This window comes from Juglans microcarpa x Juglans regia, chromosome 1D, assembly GCF_004785595.1.
Source record: "Juglans microcarpa x Juglans regia isolate MS1-56 chromosome 1D, Jm3101_v1.0, whole genome shotgun sequence".
Taxonomy (NCBI): Eukaryota; Viridiplantae; Streptophyta; class Magnoliopsida; order Fagales; family Juglandaceae; genus Juglans; species Juglans microcarpa x Juglans regia.
Genome location: NC_054594.1, coordinates 26,024,634 through 26,048,964, shown reverse-complemented (window position 1 = coordinate 26,048,964; position 24,331 = coordinate 26,024,634). Strand labels below are relative to the sequence as shown.

At 36.0% G+C, this 24,331-nt stretch overlaps 1 protein-coding gene across 1 annotated transcript; it reads left to right on the top strand.

Moving 5' to 3' along the window:
- Window positions 1-7,255: 7,255 nt before the first annotated feature.
- Window positions 7,256-23,990, top strand: LOC121245880 (transcription factor bHLH128-like; the record flags this gene model as incomplete). Its single annotated transcript, XM_041143791.1, has 6 exons — window positions 7,256-7,748; window positions 10,486-10,808; window positions 17,500-17,640; window positions 18,648-18,713; window positions 20,032-20,100; window positions 23,630-23,990. Coding segments are annotated over 6 exons (1,152 nt in total), but the record flags the coding sequence as incomplete, so codon positions are not given.
- Window positions 23,991-24,331: the final 341 nt, after the last annotated feature.

Genomic DNA, 24,331 nt, shown 5'->3' with positions numbered 1-24,331 from the left:
CAAGTTACAAGTTGGAGACTTGCAAACCTAAGCCAAATGTGCGTTATGTCTGGTGGGCATTTGATTCTAGTAGTGCTAAAGCGAGGCCCAAGGAGCCCAGGTGCATTGAGAGTGTCACGGTCATTTTGTTGGATGGGTGAGCATTGCCATTGCTCGACGTGAGCCTTTGCTCTAGTAGGGATAAGGAGTTGAGGTGCCTGAGTGCTGCTTGAGGGCAACTCTATAGTTGTCGTTCTAGGTCAAGTGGAAGGTTTCCAAGCTTTTTGTTTGGTGGAAGTGATCGCCATTGCGCACTCTCTTTATTCTGTTTATTCGTTTTGGGATTCTTGTTTGGGGTGCGGATTGTCTGAACTTGCTTTTGGTTAAGACCGATGAGCAAAGTGTGTTCCTCTTATTCATCCACTGGAATTCTAGTGGAATATATAATTTAAGTAGTAAGGTCGAGGGAAGCAAACTCGAGCCATTCAACTACCGCTTTAGATTTTTCACTATTTTTCTGGCAATAAGTGGTTGTCGAAGAACTGTTCATGTGTCTTTTTTATTCTTCTTGAGCTTCTATTAATCTTGGCACTTTGTCCCAAGAATGATTGTGCTGGGTTGGGCCATTTAGCTACAACTTTCAATTTTTGCTCGATTGAATTGTCCATTGCTAAGTGATTTTCGCACAATGGAAATTGCTCGTCCTTGGGTATTTTTGTTGAGACTTATCTTGCTTGAGTATCCTTTTCGTTTTGTTTGCATGTATTGGGACTCATGGTTGAGCCTAGGCGTCTAAGCAATGTTAATGACATAGGACCGGTGAGCGAATTGGTTGCTTATCTACTTATCCAACTCCGTGTTCTTGTCTGTTCATTCTCATGGCTCAATTTTTGAATTTATGTCCTTAGGTATTTTGGAGGGAAACGAGTGAATAGAGTTTTGTCTCTGGCTGCATAGAGTTTTGGCAATATTTAAATTTTAGAAATTAGGCAATATGGGGACTGTCAAGTGTGAGTGTCGACACAGACTTTGCTAAAACAGAAATATCAAAATAGTGTAACATGTTAGTCACTTACCTACTCAAATACTGGAATGAAAAGTTGTCTAATGGGCCTTTAGGCTCTAGTATTATATTTATTTTTATTGGACTAGGTTAACTTTAAATTGCGTTTGGGTAGTGAGGTCATCTTAGATATTTTATAAGTAGTAATAAAAAAATAAAAAAAATAATGATATAATATTGATTAATAATAAATAATATTAAAAAATAATAATAAAATATTTTCAAAATATTTAACTACCAAAACTTTAAAACCCTCAGATTGGCCCAACAGGGATACTCGAGATTGTCCGGTCAAAGAAAGAAAGTGCTCTCCCACGCATTGCCTGCTGGGACCGTTATTGACCAACTCAGCGTAGAACTCACGCACCATATCCCATGCAGTAGGCCCCAAGAGATCAGCACCAGTGGATGGTATTAGACCCAAGATGCCCAATACACCGAGACAAATAAATTGGTAAGGGCAAAATGCTATTTCTTTTTTAAATATATGGCTTAAAATTATCTTTTTATTTTATTATATATTTTAAATGTTTGACAAAGTTATTAATTATTATTAATGAATTTGTGTTTTTTTTTTATAGAAAAAAAATAAATAAACTAGCAATCACGTTTTAGAGGTAAGAGCTGGCCAGTCAACTAGAATTTTTTTTTTTTTTTTTTTTTTTTCACAAAAGAGAGGACAAGGGTGACCAACGTAGCAATCATTTCTAGATGGTCGACTAGAATCACCCTTGGTAAGGATAGCCTGCACAGTACAAATGCGATTCTTCACATGCACACTTCAGCCACCACGCCCAAGCCCCTACAAAACCAAACCCAAGGCGGCATCGGTTGCACAAAAAGAAGAAAAATTCTCCATAGGACACCACAGAAAATTAGTCATTCGGCCTACCAAAGGAAGAGAGACGATCCCAATGTACAGCCAAATTCATATTGGCTCTAATTTCCCTATCAGGGTAGTTCACCAGCTTACCACTTAATAATATTGCCCAAGACTTGGTTCTCATTTTCTTCTTGTTTTTCTAAATATTGAACAAAAGAAATCAACCCTTTTCATTTAAAAATATTACAAGATTTCAAGAAATTTAAATTGTGTTGAGAACCGAAAAAGATCACTTCATGTTCTTGGCTGCTAAAGTTTGGGTTTTGTGAAAGTTTCAAGGAGTGATGTCTTTTCTTTTATTTTGAATTTTTAAGTTGTGGCTAACGATTGGAGTGGCTTTCTTTTCAAAAAGTTCCTCAAAAGTGTTTGCGTTTGTCAACAAATTTCTAATGTTATTTTTTTTTTCAACTTTGTTACTTTATATATTTGTTGATTTGGGATTGTTTAGATTTAGATCCCTTTTCATTGTTCAAATGATAAGTACTACAGTTATAAGAATATTCCATAAAAATAAACTGGATCATATATATACTGACATTATTTCGTATGAAATATTAGATATATTTTATAATAAAAGTAGTTTTACAACTTAACATATCATATCAAATTACGTCAATTTATGACTAAAACATTTCTATATTTAAATTACTTATAATAATACTCCCTAACTATCGCTCCACCATTAGGGTACACCTATTCTATTGAATTTTTATATATATCAATAAAAAAAGATGTTTTTAATGTCCATGAGATGTAATGATAATACAAAACATTTTGCCTAGGAATCTTGTGCCCCCAAGAGGGACAACCATGATTTAAGTTTTAAAGATATTAGTCCTAAATTTGCACGATGTGTTAAAATAATATATGATATTTTATTAAAATAATATTTATAGTTTTTAAAAACATTTTCTTATTTAAATTTGTAGGTTCATTTTAACCATCTAATACATAAAAATCAAGAAAAAAAAAGTTTAGGAATCCATCTCTACATACCCATTTATTTATGCAATGTTATTAAATAATAATGAAATTAGTAATGTGTCTAAACTCTTTCTCAATTTCTTTTTCTTTTTTTCTCTTTCAAGAGAAACATGTTTCGAAAATTAAAAAGACTACTAATTTTAAATAAGATTTAGCTAGTAGCTTGATTAAATATAGAGTTTTTCTATATATCAGTCACTATTCACATTTACACCTCATACCTGACAATTTTTTTTCATAGGATGTGGGGTATGGGATAATAAATAGTTGCTGATGAGAATAATTATTCTTATATATATTATTTGAAATAAAAAAAATGATTAATTTTTAAGAAAAACTATTGATTGCTCATTTAATAACTTTGAATTAATGGCACATAACAATAATTTTCATTTAATACCAATAAAATAATGAGATAGAGGATGAAGTGGTTTAATCATTAATAAGAATAAGGCTTATGCTTTAAAAATTATATTATATATAGATGTTGATGATGGAATTTGCCTCCAATATATATTTTCCCCATCGAATTGGAGATAATCCGGACAAAGGCAGACAAACCCGAATAATAGGCAAATAAATACCATGCAATAATTCCGCCGCAAGATCATGCATAACCAATCTGCATAGATTATTGCTTACTATGGATCCATTGCTTTCATGTTCCAGCCCGAGGCGTTAATCTAACGCTTTGTTTAGTTATATAAGATGAAGTGAGATGAGATTAGAGTTAAATAAAATATTATTATAATATTATTTTTTAATATTATTTTTAGTTTGAGATTTTAAATAAATTGAATTATTTATTATATTTTAAATAAATTATAATGATTAAATAAGATAAATTAAAATGAGATGATTTATAAAAATAGAAGAGGCTAATGCACGGCTTGTTTCCGCACGTGTTCTCCACGTGCCATCGCGTAACGACGCTTCCGATGGCTACACGCGTAGTACCAGCAGCTTCGTCTTGTCAAGATTTTCCAGATCTGGGCCACCTCGTCTCCATCCCAGCGGCGTGTGGCTGCCACGCGTCATCACAGGAGTGCGGGAATGCATATGATCAACAGATCAGTCTACTCGATACCGAATTTTTCACTATGTTGTCGTTTTCCCTAAATCGTGAGCTCGAAGAAGGGATTGTGGATCTCTCCAAAAATCATCTCAAGTCAACAAGCAACAGTGCATTCGCCACTCTCACTACCTTCAGCGAAGGTTCCATCACTATCAGTGGTGGTTCCATTGTTCGCAACTTTTTGTGAGCAACTTATTTCCGTATTTTAAGACGGCATCCTCTTTGTAAAACATGAATGAAGACTAGGGGTGAATTCGATCTGGTCCAGTTGATCCTGAAGAGGTTTTGTGGATCGGACCGGACCTATTCAGTCCAGGGTTTTCCTACCCTGGACTGGACTGAATATGCATAAGGATCGGTTCGGTCCGGCCCAATTATTTTTTTATTTTTTTTAAAGAATAAGATAATAATAAAAAGTTATATAAAATACTAAAATTAAAATTAAGTGAATTATTAATGTAGGTTATGTAACTAACTTAATAAAAAAATATTTTATATAGTCAAGAATAATAAATTAGATGAAAATTATATTGTTAACTTGTATAATTACTATATAATTAATTAATTGATATTATACATTAGTTAATTGATAGAATATTAATTTGTTAATAACATATTTAAAATTTTATATTTTTAATGATGATAGGTTAGATGAAAATTACATAATATATTATACAATTATTATATAAATAATATATAAAAAATAATATATATATTTTTTGATTCGATCCGGTTCAGGGTGGGAAACCCCTAAATCGAGATCGGACCGAACCTACTTCGGTCCTCTATTTCTTGGACAGGGATCGGACCGGACCAATTTCAGTCGGTTTCTCCGGTCTAGACCGATCGGCTAACACCCATAGTGAAGACCAATAAATTAGTCGTAAAAACTTGCTTTTTTTATTTTTTATTTTTATCTACCACTTCGCATTTTTGTTATTGTTCTAAAGTATTTGTTGGAGAACCCCACCCCCTCCCTCTTGTATCATCTTTTCTAATGAAAAATGCTTGCTTGCTTAAAAAAAAAAAAGAAAAAAAAAGGCTAACTTTTCCTTTCCCACCTTCTTTCAGCAGTCACGAGTGCCGTGGCTTTACACTCTTTGTTGATCTGCGAGGAGGACTAGGGAGTAGGGAGGCGAGCAGGATGAGTAGAGGGAGTTTAGAGTTAAAGATTTCAAAGGAGGAATTATTCATTTAAATGAAACATTGTGTTTCATCATAGGGAACAAACCAGTCCTCCTTAATGAAATCGACTTTTCGAAAGAAGTGACGAGGAACTCGCCTAGTGAAGGAACAAACCAGTGATTCGCCCAGATGAAATTGCCACCCGTTTACACCATTGCCGTCGCTCAGTGAAGTCGAAACCAACACATACCCAGATGAAATTGCCCCCTTACACCCAGATGAAATCGCCCCCTGAGCCCAGATGAAATCGCCCCCATACCTAGATGAAATTAACCAACGCAATCCCCCTCACCCCACAGCTCCAGTTCAAGCAACCGAGCCCCACTATTGTTTCAATTAATCACCCAAACTCCACATTTCAAATCCACTATTGTTTTGCAAAACCAAAACTCCATGTTTCAAACCCACTATCAGGCTCCAAAGACATAAATTAAAATGAAGAAAAGTAATCAAAATAATATGAAAAGGGAATTAAAAAAAAAAAAACTTGAGAAAAATAATAGAACAATGGAGTTATGCTTTGTGTCAATGGTAGCCAGGACGTTGTAGAAACCTTAAGAAAAACCTTGAGGAAAGCTTGAGGAAAACAGTGGAAATCTATTGGGGCGCATGCATAGGCCAAAACCATATTCTAGTTTCAATGTTTTTGCCTTTTTAGCTACTGCCTTCAATGTTTTGTTTGACAAAATTATGGTATCATCTTCGTTGTCTGTACGTTTAAGTCGCTCCTATAGAGTAGAGAGATTACTATTAAACATGCTTACAAGCTCCACTAACCACTTAGGAAATAGAACTCTCCGTTAAGGCAGAGAGAAAAAAACCTTACTACAGCAAGAAGGATTCAGTTTCAATGTTTTGATTTAGGTTGCAAAAGAAAGAGAGATAATATAGTTTATTCAAACCTAAAAATATGACAATTTAATCCTTTCATATATGGGTCTGCAATACAATCCTCTTAAAGTACTGTATATAACACGGATATAATTAGTTGTCAGTGTCAGCCTAGTTAGCGCTAGCTTTGTGCGTCTCATTTGTGCTACCTTAGTTGCTGGCGTGGAGTCCAAGGTGGGCTTGGGTGTCTTGTCGGCTATAAAATAGGGAAAATCCCTCCCACCCAGCAAATACGTTGAATCTGGTACCCATGGGTTGGGACCATAGTTTTTGTTTTTTTTTTATTCTTTCTGAATAGTTGGGACAATAGTTGGAATTATCACACGCGCTCACAATATATTTAATTTAATTTAATTTAATTATTATAATTATTTTAAATTTTTAAATAATAATAATATTAAAAAAAATATATTTATAATAATATTTTATTTTATTTTTAAATTTTATCTCAATTTACCTCTTCTTACTTACGAAAACAAATGAGACGTACTAGTCCGGCAGAGTACTTCAGACAGCATTACATTAAGCTAACGTGGACGAGTCGGACGACTCCATTTCTCGTTTCAATCATCCGACACTTTTATTTTGTACTAAAAAAGATAATGATTATTCCCTAATACAGAGGTAGTTAAATTAAAAATAATATTATATATAATTATAAATTATATAACTACCATGTACTCTTTTTTATAAAGATTAAAATTTTTTATTAAAAAATTAATTTTTTTACATAAATCTTATATTTATTTAATTTTTTTAAAATAAATATACGGTACTTACCTTCTATATCCACAAATATCATTTCTTTTAAATTAATTAAAACCATTTTAAAGTACCTGGGTATTAAAAAATGAAATTCACTGTAAAAAAATTGATTTTTCTAACTTGAAGCCTAATTTTTCTTATTTTATAAGTAATAATACGCAAAACTTTGAACATTTTTTTTTTACTGAAAACTTTGAACATTCAAACTCTATAAAATAAATTTTCTCATCTAAATAACAGTAGATTCGATATATCGATCAGGGGATCCCAGAGGACCCATACTAATCATCACCTGCGGGTGATCCAATCGCCTCTCATAAGACTTTACATCCACATACAAGGAGCATCCCCGTCCAGACACCTTTTTCTTCTCCATTTCGACTCTCTCTCTCTGTAACACTCGCTGTCTAGCATTCTCTTTCGCTCCTAACGATTCAATACGATTGGGAAGAGACATATCTACCCGCCATCCTCCTCGCCCTTATCCTCTCAAAAGCCAATGGGCCCCACCGGCCTCACCCGCTACTGCTCCGCCCCCGGCTCCCTCCTTTCTACCGCCGTCGATTCAGTCATCGGCCCCAACCGCGAATTCTCTCCCCTCCGATCATCTTCTTCCCTCATGGGCCACCACCAGTACTTCTCCGGCGACTCTTCTTCAGTCACCTCCGAGTCGACCTGCGGGGCCAACTCTTCCAACGGTCCCCCCAAAGAGCATCATCAGCATCAGCAGCAGCAGCAGCATCAATTGTCCAAAGGGTTACAGAGATCGTATGGTCTGAACGAGATGGCCGTTGGTGATTTTGTAACGGCTAGTAACTTTAATGGTGGCGGATCATCCTCTGGTTCTGCTTCCTCGGCTTTGGTCCGCCAGAGAAGCTCTCCTGCCGGGTTTCTTAGCCATCTCGCTTCGTCTGCTGATAACGGTACGCCCTTTACTTTTTACTTTTTATTATCTCCTTTTACGTTCCTTTTCTTTTCTTTTTAGCTTCTATTTTTTTCGCGCTTTGTCTTTTTTGGGCTTTCTACTCAAATAAAGGTTTTGTCCTTGTTGGTTTCGTATTGTGGTCAAATGTGGATAAATGGTAAGTTATGAGAGATTTGACTGCCATCGATAAGAGTGAGTTTTAGTTGGATTCTGTGAACCTCTCAGGCCTTATTTCTACTCGTTGACTTTAGTTTACTAACAGACATGCCAGGCTGTAATATTTACCTTTATAGGGGAAGCCATTCTTATATACTACGTTTCATTCATTGGCTGAGTTCTTTTCGAAGGAAGTGATTGTAAAATTATTGCAGCTTTGGTATTTACCGCTCTGCCTTTTTCAAAATGCTTAAATCTCAATGGTTGACAAAAGTATTTGTGGGTCTTTTAATACATAATCCAATCTTACGCAATCTGATATAAAATTACATTTGTTTTGATTTTTAAACTCTTGTTCTTCAATTCACTCATCATTTAGCGGATGAATCACGTGTAAGCATGGTGGGTAAGTGTTTTTTCTGTTATTTTATTTGATTCCAGTTAGATTTCTCGAGGACATGTTCAAATGGTTCGTTTATTTTTAATAAGAGATGGAGGATAAGTCACCATCGAAGATGGTGAGGATGCGTGTACGGTCGTTATCATTCTTTATTGCATGCTGAAATTTTATAATGTAAGAAACTGAACTGTGAGGCAAAGTGGTCCCTGTTGAGGTTTCAGAGGCTGTTTAAAGAGCTGCAGAGATGCATGACATATTTATTCTTTTGTGTGAAGTTGTGATTCGTTGACCATACTTATTCTGAGAGATGAACTTAGTTATTGATTCGACTTCTTCATGCACTCTGGTTTTCACCCGCTGATAAGTATAACTTTTACCCTATAACCTGGTACACAAAAGTCAAAATCATCCTTGCATCGATGCGAACTTCACTTGGAGCTTACATGGACCTCACATGGCAACACATAAAGAAGACTCGATCGTTTTGTCATAGAAGGCGCAGATACTAACATTAAGAGAACGATTTTGTTATACCTCACTAACCTTTCTCTTCTTTCTTTTTTTAGCTCATAGTACGGTATGACACTGAATTTTTACCAAGACACACAAGATAATTATTGATTTGGTCATTAATTATACTTGTTGATCAAAATTGTAATTCTTCGGCAACTTATAGTTCATATGGTTTGCCTAAAAAAGCAAAGAAGAAAAATATAAGAGAAATGGTTGGGGCACTAGAGGCTTGACAACAAAATAGTTATTAAGTAATATGGATCTGTACAATAGATTACACTTGGTAACACCATTGTTAATTGTAAAATCATGAATTGTCCCAAAAACATAAGTTGATGGGAAGATGTGAATTTAATTCTAATACTCCCCTCATGTATAGGTTGAACTCTTTCAGAGTAAGTGTTAGTGGGTCCAACAAGTGGACTATTCAATTGAAATTGAGAGTGAAGTTTAAAGCTAGGACTTGAACTTTGGGCCTCTGCTTTGATACTGCTTATTACACTAAACATCACTCCATTATTACTATGTGTTTTTATTATTTGGGGACTGCTTCATCTAATAGGCTGCATATTCATGCATGCATATCGCTGAATCAGGGTGAGATTATTTTTAGTTTCTTAGGCTTTAGAAGATTTGTTGAAGCAAAAAAATATGAATTATAAATTGGAATTTGGTAGAAGAAGGGAATGAGGATGCTATGAAGTTGAATTGAAAACAATTACAAGATGTTTAGGACATCACAGCTGGATAATTGTGGGTTTTAAGCATGCATGTCTCTTTTGGTTGAAAAGAAGATACAAAGGGTAATAACAAATCCCCTCAAACTGCCACCCAAATTGCAATCACTTTCCTAAACTATCAGTTTTGGCAATAAGCTATCAAAAAGTTTCAATCAACATATTCCATCTAGAACTTGATGTAAATAATTAAATACCCTTAAAAAAATATAGAAATTCAAGAAATCAAAGAAACAAAAATTCAAGTAAAAAACCATTAAAAAATGTATAAATTTTGAAAAATTAAAAATTTTAAAAACATGAAAATATGGAACAGTTAATTATTTTAAAAAAATTGAAAAAAAAAAAAATTAATTGAGTGGTAGTACTCAGAAGATAAATTTACTAAAGCTGGGTTGGGTTTATTCAAGCAAAGTTGAAGTTCTGATGATTTCGCATATACATGTACTTTTGAAAGTACTTGGGCTATGCCTAATCCTCATCAATAAAATTCTTATTTACTGGTAAAAAAATGCACTTTCGAAAATGTAAACGACACACAATTACTATTGATATTAGTATTAGGATAATTAAGTTATTATAATTATTGTGATTATGAGCATTCCTTTTTTTGTTTTTTACTAAGTAGGATTGCTATTTTTATGGGTTTTTATCATAAGTAATAAATCTTCATTAAAAGGCACAATCCAAGTGCATATTTTGTTTATAAGAAGTACCACCCATCTGTATCACTTTCTAGCTCCTAATTTGTAAGTAAGTGTATGTTGTTTGTATACTTCCTGTGTACTTGGGCTATACCTATTTACTAGTTTCAATAAAATATTATTTTCTTTTTAAAAAAAGGAAGTACACCTATCTAGAAGGAGAAAAATATGTTATTTTATACCTTTTTTAAATGTAATATGTGAGTAATGATACCTGGCTAGCAGGTTTTTCAGTTACAAGGGGATCTGGAGGCTACACCTCTCAAGGTGGCTCTAATAGTGGCCATGGAGTATCAAGGTTGAAGTCTCAATTAAGCTTCACAAGACAAGATTCTCTTTCTCAGATATCTGAAGTTAGCGAAGATGTTATTGATGGCATCAGCTCTGACAATGGCCACCAAAATGCCACGTATTCTTATGCATCTACTAGCTTTGGAATGGACTCGTGGGACAACACAAATTCTATAACATTTTCAGCCCCACCAAGCAAACGAGCTAAAAATCTTGATGGAGACATTTTCAACTGCCTGCATACTTTAGAAACTCAGGTATTAAATTTTTTTGGGATCTTTTGAGCATTATACAACATGTGACATATGGCATTCAAAGGAGTAAGTGCAAACTTGGAATTTACAGTCATCAGGTTTCTTGATAACTAAAAAGTGCATGTTCTAGTAACCAGAGAGGAACTTTGTGTCATCTCAAATAAACACTGGTGTTGTCTGAAGTGCATCTTCTGTTACATGATAAATAAAGAGTTGATAATTCACAGCCATCATGTTTCTTGATAACTAAACAGCTATTTCCCCAGAAAAGAACTAAGCACGAAATATTCAATTCAAATTCATCAGTCAATTATCTCCTCTTTAAGCTTTGTGTTATCTGCAATGCACCTCTTTCAGGCTCATAGCTCTTAGATCAAAACTTAACCCGAAAATGATGTTCTCACTTGTCTCCATGGCGTTTAGAATTTTGATGGATTACAAAAACTCACTTTTGTTTGCCAAGCATTCCAGTTCATCATCCTTTCATTGTTGTAATAGCTCATAAACCACCCATTTATTCTATTTCTGTTGAACGTCCTGTAAAAGTTGATATTGTGAAGTATCACATGAGGTAGCTTCCACTAAAACTATCTACATAAGTTAATATCTGAGTTGTTTGCTATAGAATCTATGATTCATTTTCCACATTGTACTGCCATAAAAGCATTGAGTTTGCTGCTTCAACTGAATGGAGCTCTTTTTAACACAAGTTTGGTGCTTGTAACTATAGATATACATGGATAGTGTGCGTGTTACTAGTCAAATATGCATATGCAGTTTGGTGCTTCATTTTAGATGTACATGGATAGTGTGTGTGTGTATGTGTGCGCGTGCGCATGCGCATGCTTGCACATTCGTACGTATTGGGTAAGAATACAGATGGTATATTGTTAAAGTTTGAAATTATGAAAATGAGGATATGTTAGAGAAAGGAAGAACGCAATAGATTAATGCGGTTTGGCCCTAATGGCTTACATCCATGACAATGAAGATAAGAATCGATCTGGCTAATTTAAAGATGAACTCAGAAAACTCCTCCATGGCCAAGGAAGTTCGATGTTCTCCCAATCACTCACTAGGAAAGCGAGCAATGTTGAAATCCCCACTCATACACCACAACATGTCCCATAGATAATATAAACTCGCCAGCTCCTCCCATAGCATTATCCTATCACTATCCATATTTGGCCCATTAGTACCTACATAAGCCCATCCCCACCCATCCTCAACATTTTTAAATAATCCTAGCAACTGAGAAATTTCCAATACACTCCTCAATCGATTCCACCACTCTTTTATCCCACATTAAAAGAACACCACCTAAAGCTCCCAGAGAAGCCAAATAGGACCAACCCACAAAAGGACACCCCTATGGACTACGAATGATGCTTCTATTGATTAAATATAACTTTGTTTCTTGAAAACACACAATATCAACCTTCCAAGTCCGCAATAAAGATTTTATGCTAAGGTGCTTGTTTCGATCATTAAGCCCCAGCACATTCCAAGAGACGATCTTAGGGTTCATAAGCAAAAAGGCCCCCCCTCCCTTTCAATCTATCTCTTCCGCCACTCCCCTCATTCACATCATAACTAATAGAACATTTGAGTCTTCTTAGTTCCCTATCTCTCTTTGTCGCTGATTTCGATCGACTAGCTTCAATAGTGAGATGGAGGGCCCTAAATTTTTCTTCAACGCCTACACAAGAAATGCTAACGCAGGCTTGGATCTCTTCTACCTTCTTAAACACCCACTTCGAAACATAACCAGCTGATTTAGGACTGGGTGGGAGTGTGCATAAGGGGGTTGGTTCAACATCCCCCCCATCAAAACACTTTCCATCACTGAGGACCAGTTGCAGATTCGAGTCACCCGACACCCCCACAGAGAACTCCCGCGAAACATCACCTTCCTTAGTTACTTAACCAATTCAGTGGGGATTACAAATGGATCCATCAGGAGTGGCCCCTTTGTCCTCAGATCCTTAGCAAAAGAAAGATATGGACTTTGAGTGGAGACCATGGACAAACCAAAGTTGTTGTCCTTACCAACCCCTATGTATCTACCCTGAGAGCCCACTTATGCCCTTTCCGACGAGTTTTTCAATGCTGGTACACCGTTAGTAGGGTCACTGGCCGCCGGCGAAAAGTCTGTGACTATCCAACCGTCGATTGCGGCACATCGACCAAGGAGACGAGAAATGCGAGATCCCATACCCCTATACTCTGGAATCTCGACCGCTAGCGATCTAATCAGCGGGATAACCACAGGGGTGCCACCTGCAGCCTTCGTCTAATTGTTCTGGGCTGGTCCCGGCTCATCGGAGACAAGAGAAAGATCCCATACCCCTATACTTTGAAATCTTGACCACCGGCGACCTAATTGGCAAGATAGCCTCGGGGGTGGCAGCAGCAACCTCTGTCGACCTGTTTTGGGCTGTTCCCGGCTCAAGTAAACCACCCACCATCAAGCTGGGCCTTGATGATGAAGGTTCACTACTTTTTAGAGCCCGTAGTATTCTTTGCTCGCCACATGGGCTTGGTATGATTTTGTGGGCCGGGTTGGGTCCCTAGCGTAGCCTTTCCTTTGTTTTGTCCCATGGGCAGAAGCCTAGAGGAGTGGCCCATCCGAATGACTTCTTTTCCATTTGTTGGATTGAGGCTCGATGCAACTGACTTATTGCTAGGTCCACATGTTGCATAGCTCAAGCCCATGTCATTTTTATCCTCAACTCACCGTATTAAGGAGTCCACTTTCTCCTACAATGCCACCAGTTGCACCTTCACGTTCATAAGAGTACTAAGCATGCCATCCTCTGCCAGACCGACAGCAAGCATGCGACCCCCTCCTTCACACTAAGCAATTGTTGTACCAGTGGTATGAGGTGCCTTTCCATTCCCATTACCATTACCGTGTCTTACAAGGTCTCCACTCTTAGCTACTTGAACACTAAATACTCTGCCCCCTGCTTTGCTCTCAGGATTGCACCGGCACGATGTCTGCACCAAGGCCTCCCTGTATGAACAATTTTGCGGTTAATTCACCGCTGCCAACGGCCTCAGAAATACCCTTCCATTGTTGCAGCTCACTTTTCCTCCCTCTTTTAGATAAGGTTAGACTTTGGTGGTCTTATCAGTTTACGGGTACTCCTAGCTTCATTCTTGCTAGTAAACTTAAGGCTTTGAAGCATGATTTAAAGAAGTGGAATTTGGAAGTTTTTGAGAATGTTGATAGTCAAAAGATTTCCCTTATGGAGGAGTTGCAGGTTTAAGAGGGTAGGGAGGTGATGGGAGATACCTCTGAGGAAGTATTTTTGAGGAAAAGTTCGGTTTTGATTGAGCTGGAGAGGGTGTTGTTGGTGGAGGAGACTTCGTGGTGGCAAAAATCTAGGGCTTTTTGGTTAAAAGAAGGTGATAAATGCACAACGTTTTTCGATAAAGTGGCTAATTCACATCGGCGAAGTAATGCTATTGAGATACTTCACTCAGGTAATCAAGTGCTTTCTTCCCCTTATGAGATCGAGAACCATTTTGTGCATTATTATGAGAACCTTCTCACGGAACCAACTAATTGGAGCCCCGAATCTCGATGGCTTGATTTTTGAGTCTATTGATATACGATCTAGTTGGAAAAACCTTTTGAAGAAGCTAAGATTTATAAAGTGATTGGTGGTATGGCTAAAGATAAAGCGCCCGGACCTGATTTTTTTTTATGAGATTTTTTCACGCTTATTGGGATATTGTGAAAGATGATGTGATGCGTATTTTTCTTGAGTTATATTCTTTAATAACTTTGGTAAATTCCTCAATGCGAGTTTCATTGCTCTCACCCGAAGAAACACATGGGGCTACAGAAGTTAAGGATTTTCGTCCTATAAGTCTTGTGAGTGGGGTTTACAAGATTATTTCGAAAGTTCTTGCTAATCGATTAAGAACGATCATGGAACAAATTATTTCTAAGCCTCAAAACGCCTTCGTTCGGGGGAGACAAATTCTTGATTTGGTTCTCATTGCCAATGAGTGCTTGGATAGTAGATTGAGGGAGCCAAGGAGGGAGTTCCAGGCATTCTGTGCAAACTTGACATGGAAAAGACATGATCATGTGAATTGAGAATTTCTTTTTTATTTGCTTGGGAGGTGTGCCTTTGGTGATAGGTGGGTTTTATGGATTTGGCATTGTATTATTGTCACTCGTTTTTCAATGCTAGTTAATGGTACCCATGATGGATTTTTTAATAGTTCCCGTGGGTTGAGGCAAGGGGATCCATTGTCTCATTTTCTCTTTGTTATTGTTATGGAGGCACTTGGTCGGATGGTGAAGGCCGCCTTCCGGGGAGATTTTTTTTTTTTTTTTTTGGGATTCTTAGTGGGAAATGGTATTAATGGTTCTATCATAATTTCCTATCTTCTTTTTGCAAATGATACTCTTCTTTTTTGTGAGGCGGATCGTGGCTAGATTAAGCTTTAAGGGCACTTTTGTTATGCTTTGAAGTGGTGTCAGGTCTCAAGGTAAACCTTGGTAAGTCTGAGATGGTTTCGGTGGGTGTGGTGCCTGGTATTAATAGTTTGGCGAGTAACCCCATGGGGTTGGCTCAAGTGGTGAAGGCTTTGGTCTTGGGATATCACTCCCTTCAAGGTCCAAGGTTCAAAACCTTATGGGTGCAAACAATCCTTTGGGGCCACACCCCCTGGTAAAAAGCCAGCGATTTAACCAGTTCCATGTAGGGAAACTAAGTTCCATCTTGTTAATTGGAATAAATTTTGTTCTCCAATCTCTTATGGAGGCTTAGGGTGGCGCAACTTGAGGACATTCAATAAATCCCTATTGGGGAAATGGTTATGGAGGTACCACTTGGAGGGAGATTTGCTTTGGAAGGAGGTTATTGATCATAGACACGGAAGTGCTTGGGGGACTTGGTGTTCTAATGAGTGAGGGAGGTGTATGGTGTGGGCTTATGGAAATTTATTAGGAGGGGTTGGAAGAGTTTTGTGACCCATATCTGTTTTGTCACTGGTGAGGGCTCTAGAATCAGATTTTGGCATGACATTTGGTGCGGAGATCGTGCTCTCCTCTATATGGCTTTTCCAGCTCTCTATCGCATTGTTGTTAAGAGGGATGCTTCTGTGTTCGATCTGGTGGCATTTTCCCATAATTCTCACCAGTGGGATGTTCAATTTAATAGGGATATTAATGATTGGGAAATGGATACTGTTTCTGAATTTTTCAGTCTTTTGTATTCCACGGGAGGCCTAACGGTACATGGGGATAGGATGCAATGGAGGCCCAACGGGAGCAAACGGTTTACAGTGAGATCGTATTACAAGATGTTGGCATCACATGGTAATATTCCTTTCCCGTGGAAGAGTATTTGGAGGGCTCGTGTGCCTTCCAAAGTAGCTTTTTTCATATGGACCATCTCTTTTGGGAATATTTTGACCACGGCCAATTTGAGGAAGTGGGGTCTCATTGTTATGGATTGGTGTAATTTGTGCAAGAAGAATGGAGAATCAGTGGATCACTTATTACTGCATTGTGAGGTGACAAGAGTGTTGTGAGATGAGATCTTTAGAAGAATTGGCATGGTTTGGGTTATGCCTTTGAGGGTGGTGGATTTAATAGCTTGTTGGAAGGAGATTCAAGGCTGTCCCCAGGTGGTTGCAGTTTGGAGGATGATTCATTTGTACATTATGTGGTGTATTTGGATGGAAAGGAATGCTCGGTACTTTGAAGATAGGGAGCATACAATGGAGGAACTTCGGAACCTATTTGTACACACCTTATTGCTCTGTGGTTTTCAGCCATTGTGCTTGACGGAACTAGTGTTCATGATTTTCTGTTCTTAATTTCTGGTTCCTTGAATGTATTTAGGTGTTCTTTTGTATACTTTATGTGTACACAGGCTTCGTCTACTTCATTCGTATCAATAAAATTTTCATCTTACATATTAAAAAAAAAAATGATAAGATCCAATCTCTGAATTTACTCTTCATAGTAAGAATCAATCTTACTCATGATAAAAACGGCAACCAATTGACTCTTCTTCTTCTTCTTCTTCTTCTTCTTGCATTCGCATGATGATTCTTTCTAACTGTACAATGGCTTGCTTTAACTTCTCTCAGAAATCTTATCGGTTGTGTTTTTTTCTAAATATAATGGATGGAAAGGAATAGCAATTTTAATTTCTTGATAAAGGAAAAAAGAAAGAGGGAGAGGAAGCCAACTGGTAACCTTACCTTATATCATCTGCAGTGTGTAGTAATTTTTGCACAAACTATTGCCAATATAGCAGTTCTAGGTTATTTTTTAAGGATAGTTTATAAGTTTCCTTCAACCCATCTATATAGTTGCCACGCATCCCTTGAGCATGTGGCACACCTTTTTTTAATGAAGGGATATATGACATCTTTTTTAAAATTAGACTTTTAAAAAAGCATGTGCTGCTTATCACATGCTCAATAGACACTTTGGCATTTTTATAGATGGGTTGGAGGATGTTTTCTCCAATCCATTTTGGAGTAAGAAAACTGTGTCCTTTTTAACAGGAAATATTTCCTGCTGGATTGGGTCAAGAAGTATAATCAAAGAAATTGGATATATTTTATTTAGAATATGATACTGCAGTTGATACGTGTCGAGTTAAATAAGTTCTTTGGTTGTTTACACTTGTGATTTCTATATTCATTTCTGTTTCAGTTTAGCATGCCACAGACGTCACTTGAGATGGCCACAGTGGAGAAGCTAATTCACATTCCTGAAGACTCTGTTCCGTGTAAAATCCGTGCTAAACGTGGCTGTGCGACTCACCCAGAAGCATTGCTGAAAGGGTTAGTAAAAGTTTTATTAAATCTAGTTTTATTTAGTTTTAGGAGTCAAGGGTATGCTTTTTACTTCGTACTTTTAGACATCGGTTGTAGTTTTGGTCCGTCACATTTTATTATTTTTTGGGATTTTATTTGTGAGTTCTATTAGTTAATTAGTTTTGGCTTCATAATCAAAGCTCATAGAATTTAAGTCTTATGAGAGTTTTGCAGCAATTACTAGGTTTGTATGATGCAATCCTTCTTTCAAGATGTATGCCAAAAGACGTAAAGCATGTGATGCTTAGAATCTCTGGGTGTGAATTTCAAGAATATTTTCTTTGAACCAAGTTCTTCTCCTTACTCTTATTGAAACCCAAAATCTCTAATTCTACCTAAATCCTGAGTTTCTCAGCCTTTTCCACCACAACCAAAAACCCTAATTCCGCCCAATCTTTTCTACAGCAACTATACATCATTTTAGTGGTAATCTCTGCTGTTTGTATAGAATGAGAATTATTTGCATTTAAAAAGGTTAGAATCTAAATCAAGTAATTTTTCGTTCAATTATTTGTTTATTCTAGCACTTGTTCCATTGTAGCAGTAGGAGTGCATTGACGTTATTTCTTGATAAGTAATCAAAGATTTTATTAAAAATAGAATCATACTAGAGAAAGTACAAGCAAAAGGCATGGCCTAAGGACATGGGGGAATATTCACGTGGAACATCTAATTAGAAATGGAAATAGAGACAGGAAAATCATGAAATCTCAACCTATTAAAATTTATAGAAGCTTCCCAACAGGAACATAGTGTTGAAAAAGAGAATTTTAAGCTCTTCTATCATCTGCTTATTCAGACTCTTATCAATTTCAGTTGTGGACTTATATGCTGAACATATTTACTTTCTTTTGTCTCTGAAATGGAAGAATATGTTAGGTGTCACTAATTTTTTTATTGGGGAAATGGAGATAATTTATGCACCTATTTTTTTGGGAGGGTGGATTACACTGACATGAATGCTCATTTTGTTTATATACACAGGAAAGAAGAACTCGAATAAGCGGGAAACTGAAGAAACTACAAGATCTTGTCCCTAACATGGACAAGGTAATGACCTGAAACTCTTTTATTCTGGACTGCAACAAACTTTCACTCATGAAGTACAAGATTAGTAGATTTTTTGTTAGCAATTTGACTTCTCAACCTGTCTTGCAGTGTCATGAGAATGTCATTGTGATAACTTTCTTGGATTACTAAATCGATTAAAACAATGGCTATCTATGGTTTGCAGTGTTGGATAATGAGAGCTGATTGGGGATTAATTGTATCCAAAACAGTGAGAAGTAATGTATAAGACAAGATTTTGGGCTATTCAGAGATAAGATTGATGATGTGTTAGATGTATTCTTATAAAACTAGAAAATGGGATGGAGGAATAATAGAATTAATGGTAGAAGAGGCACCAGAGAGAGATGTATTATGTTTTGGATACATTGTACATAACGATGCACTGGATGAATCATGATGCTTAATGGGACCTAGAATGGAGAGCTGGAATCACCTGAAAAGGTTGAATACAAAATTTTCAAAATTGCAGAATAGATGGGGCTAACACGAAGTAAGGACAAGATAGGGAAAGCTATCCTAGATCTTAGATCAGGTGGAATGAAAACCTAGAAATGTGCACTATCTGGAGTGTGATGATTTTTGCAAAGGGAGTGAAAATGGATAAGAAAGTCCAAGTTTTATTCATTAAAAAGAAAAAGACAAAGGGATAATAGAGACTGAAAGCTAGCAACAACATGTTACTGAATATTTGACATTGGATATGACTTTAGGTAGGGATGAATCACAAAAAAATATAGCGAAACTGATTAGTTATAATTAAGTTTTGTTTTAGTAATTTACTTATTATGTCAATGCTTCTAGTAGTTATTGATTTATCTGCTTGTCTGCTTTTTAATCGAGTTCAATATTGAAGCTTGTTCAGATATAAGATGAAGACTCCGAACGCTTAGATAACGTCAATTCAAAGTTTTTTAATGGAATTAACTATTTTTCCAATTTATTTAAGAGTATATGCTATTATAACAAAACTAGGCGTCTCTTAGAAATAAATGATGGCATGCGCCAATCCCATGTGATGATTTTAATATAAGGGGCGGGATTTGATTTGTTTTGTTATTTTATTGTTCAATTTCTTATGCCAACATTCTTTCTAGCATCCAAGATCTTGTGGTAGAAAGTAGGTGCCGCAAGAAAACCTCTAGGTTTGGCTACCAAATGCTCTTATGCATAAATAATTTCCTTAACTAGAAATAATAGGGACTTAATATTGCTACACTTTTGTTAGTTTTGTTTCAGATTGTCTTTCTCTTGAATATAATTATAATTTACTTAAATATGTATTAAAACTTTTTTGCAGCAAACAAGTTATGCAGACATGTTGGACTTGGCTGTTCAACATATCAAAGGCCTTCAAAATAAAGTTCAGGCGAGTAAAAGAACGATTAGTGTCAAATAACCAAAATAATTCAGTGTTTCTTATTCATAACATATTTTCTCCATACTGGAAGAATGTTGCAATGTGACTCTTCTTGTGTTTTATGTTTTACAGTATAAACACAATGCCCTTACATACAAGGTTTTTTTACCAAATAAATATAGGATTGCTTGACATGCATTTTTGTCTATTGAGTGTAATGTAGGCTTTAAGATGGATAGATTTATTTTTTAGAAGTTTGAAAAGCTTCATTGTTAAAATTGGCATTGCAATACAAAGAAATTTAAGGTGTGTACAGTGTAAATAGATAGTTTGTACAAAATAATGAAAAATGAAAAAGACAGAAACCTTTATAGCTCTTTGCAGGAATTGCATGTGCTTGCATAACTCTATAAGTTTTCCCCTTAGGTTGTTTCAAACATGAGCCAAGTTTGAGATAGATCGTATGAAAGTTTTTGACTGAAATGGTATGTATGTGTGAGGGGGAGAGAAAGTGAGAGAGCGGAATATTTCTTAATTTTCATGTGGGAAAGATCACTTTGTGATTTTGATCCTTCTATGCATTTTGAAATTGTTGGTTCATATAATGTCCATGATTCAACAACATAATTTTCTAGCTAATCATTTATGTTTTAACATGTTAAAAAACATTCATATCTATACCAAATGATTGTAAAAATGGTGTTTTATGTCACAGTATATGTATATGTACGTCAAGATAAGCTCACGTATTAAAACAAAAGTGATTTTACCTTTCATATTTAGACCACATGGTTGTAAAGAACGTATTATAGCACAATATATATGTACTTCAAGATTGTAGCAGTTAGGATTTAGAGAGAATAAAGAACGGAACCGATGGAAAATGGTAGGTAGTTAAAAAATCTTATCCTTCCTTTTTACTGTTGGATAATATCTAACATAGCTTACATCTTACATTATAACCTAATGGGGTATTACTTAAATACAATTATGCCCTCTAAAACTTCCCCTCAAGCCAGAGCATATGTCATATAAACCCAGCCTGAAACAAATAAATTTCAGTTGATTATGACATTGATACTTGGTAAATATATCTGCAAGTTGCTCCACAAACTTCACAAAAAGTGTAGATATATCTGAACTCAATTTTAATGTGAGCCATTGTTTTGTATTTGGCTTCTGCAATAGAATCGGCTTATTTCTTACAGATTATAGCATATCATTACCCCATTAAAGTCACTGCATACTAATTGTTAGGTCTAGTGATAGTAAGATAATTCAATTTCTCATTAAGTTGACTTGACTTGCCTGAATCATCAAGCAACTCTCCTTCATCCTTCAAGAGCTTATGATTTGGACCAAAAGAAGTATCAATAGATCGCTCACCTAATGAAGCAGTTTCTTCCAATAAGTCAAGATGCTTCCTTCGAGATAGACTTACCAACATTAATCCCAAGAAAATATCTTAGTTTACCTAAGGGCATGTTTGGGTAATGTGATGAGATGGAAATTCTGTGAATAGTGGTGAAATGGTTTGAGTTAATATGTTTTATTGGGTTTTAGGGGATGAGAGAAAAAAAGTCAAATAAAAATATTATAAAGTTAAAAAATTGTTTGAATCTAATTTTTATCTTTAAATTTGAAAAAGTCGTATTGTTTTTTGTGTTTTGTTTAGAAGTTTGAGAAATTTGTAATGATTAGGTAATGATTAAATGAATTTGAAATTGAAAAGTGTTTTGTGATGTGAGTGATGTTTGGGAAGGAAATTAGAATTTTTGAGATGAGATGAAATTTATCTCCTCATCTAATTCCCAAGCAACTCCTAAATCTTTGATGTTAAACCGATCTTGCAAAATTTTTATCAACCTACCAAACCTACCCTCGAGTCACTTCCGGTAATTATAATGTCGCCACATACACTACAAACAAAATGTAACCTGAATCCGTATGTAGCTGAAGTACTAAGTGGTCAGTTTGATATCTAAGAAGCCCAAACTCTTATAGAACACTAGAATACTTACTAAACCATGCTCCTAGGAATACTTCCAAGTCCATATATTGACTTCTTTTAAATTGCACACAATACTCCAACACTCCCTAAGCAACAAACCCAGGTGGTTGCTCCATATAAACTTCTTTAAGAAAGTTGTCATGTAGAGAGGCGTCTACTATCTAACTGAAATAATGGCCGATGAAGTAAGCTGCAAGGGATATCAACACCCGAATGGAAGAGATATTGGAGGTCTCCTCATAATCAATGCCATAGACTTGTGTATAACCTTTAGCAACTAGATGTGCCTTCAAGCTTTTCACAGAGCCATTATGAGAACTTCATGGTATACACTCATTCACATCCAACAGTCTGTTTACTATGAGGTAGAGGAACCAAATCCCATGTCCCATTATGATGAAGGGCATCCATTTCAGCCTCCATAGCTTACCTCCAATCTCTAGGAGATAAGGCATCCTTTGACTTTCTTAGGAACAAAGATTTTTGAAAGCTGAAAGATAAAGCAATGGAATGCATGAGATAAAGCATGAAAAGACAAAACTGACTAATTGAGTGTTAAGTGACTCAAGAACGAGTAGCTTTTTCATTGGGCAATAGGTTGGGAGTTTGAAGCACTAGGTACATCTGGATTTGAAGACAGAGATGAAGTTGATGGATGCATGGGAGGTGGCTTGAGTGGTAAGAATAAACCTGCAAAGAAACTGCAGAAAAGTGTTGGTGATGGGTTGGATGGAGTAGGAATTGCAGAAGGTGATGGTGGAGTGGTAAGGATAGGTAACGGAAGAGGTGAGAAGGACTTAGAATGCATAAGAGGGTACCATTTTTCCTCATTCCCTCATTTTGATTCCAGGTCCTACCATTTTCCCTCATTTGTAATTAACAGGCTCTCTCTGATACCATGTAAAAGGTAGGAGTTCCAAAATGGTAGGTAGTTCCAAAATTTAGACATTTATGCCCCTTTAGGGTATTCTCAATACAACTATGCCCTTTATAACTAAGATAAGCTCAAATATCAGAAGCACAACTGATGTGAAACTCCAAGGCCAGTCAGTTACTTTAAGCTTATCATAATAGAAATAATTTTTCACTCTTTCATTCATTAAAGTTCATGTTTTAGTTCTGTTAAATTTAATTCTAGTCTGGAACCTGTTGTTAAATTTCATGTTAGTCTTGAAAATACTCGTCTATTAAAGCATGCTGAGATATTTACTTCTGCACTAAGTGTCTGAAGCATAAGGTCATACTTGTATGATGATGAATGATGAGAATTGTGGTAACAAATGTGATGGTTAACATTGAAATCTGAATATTGTTATGTATCGTGATCTTAAGTCAACCCATCAAATTTTGTACGTAAAAATTTGAGAGCGACTGTTTCTTTTTTTTTTCTTCATTAACTAATATTAAAGGATCGTAAGCTTCAAGCTTTGAATAGGAAGCAGGATGATTCAAAATTTAAGATATTTGAGTACCTAAAATACTTTGATGTAATCATCCAGTAACATTTATCTTCTTCTCTTCTTACAGGAGATTCACCAAGATCTTCAGAATTGCACCTGTGGATGCAAACCCCCTAATGTTTGCTGACAGGAAAATAGTGATTGAAAGGTTTTGCACTGGAGTCAAGGATGTTGGACCCAAGTTAGGTTCATTTTGATTCCTTACCAAATTAGATTGAATGAATGTTGATGTAGTGAGATCGTATGTATATAATGAATTAAAACTGTTATTATTGCCTACTCTTTTTTCACTGAGGGAAATTGTATAGAACGCACTCAATTTCCTTGTTTTGATCCTATCGTACATCTATTTGATATATATGCTTTTACTTTAAAAGGTTGGAAGGAGCATGAAATCCAAATGACAGATTGGTAGGTGCTTTTATAAATGCAATAGCTTAATTAAAATGTATGTACGATTGGTGATGTCTATTGAGTTTCTATCACATAATGAACTCACCGACACTTTCAATTTTTACCATTCGAAGAGATTCCAATTCTGGCTCAAGACAGATTAACTTGGTGCAAATTGTATGACTACATGTCGTGGTGGCTTGCGCATTCGCATGTATAAAGGGAGCGCTTACATATCTCTTGAGGGCTTGGAAAAAAAGAAAGCTCCCTCTAATTATCAGGCTCTTATAATTTTCTTACAAAATCTATAGCTAATTTGATGATAATGAGTTATAAGTTTTCCGTGTTGGTTTCCAAAAGCAATTAATTTTATTAA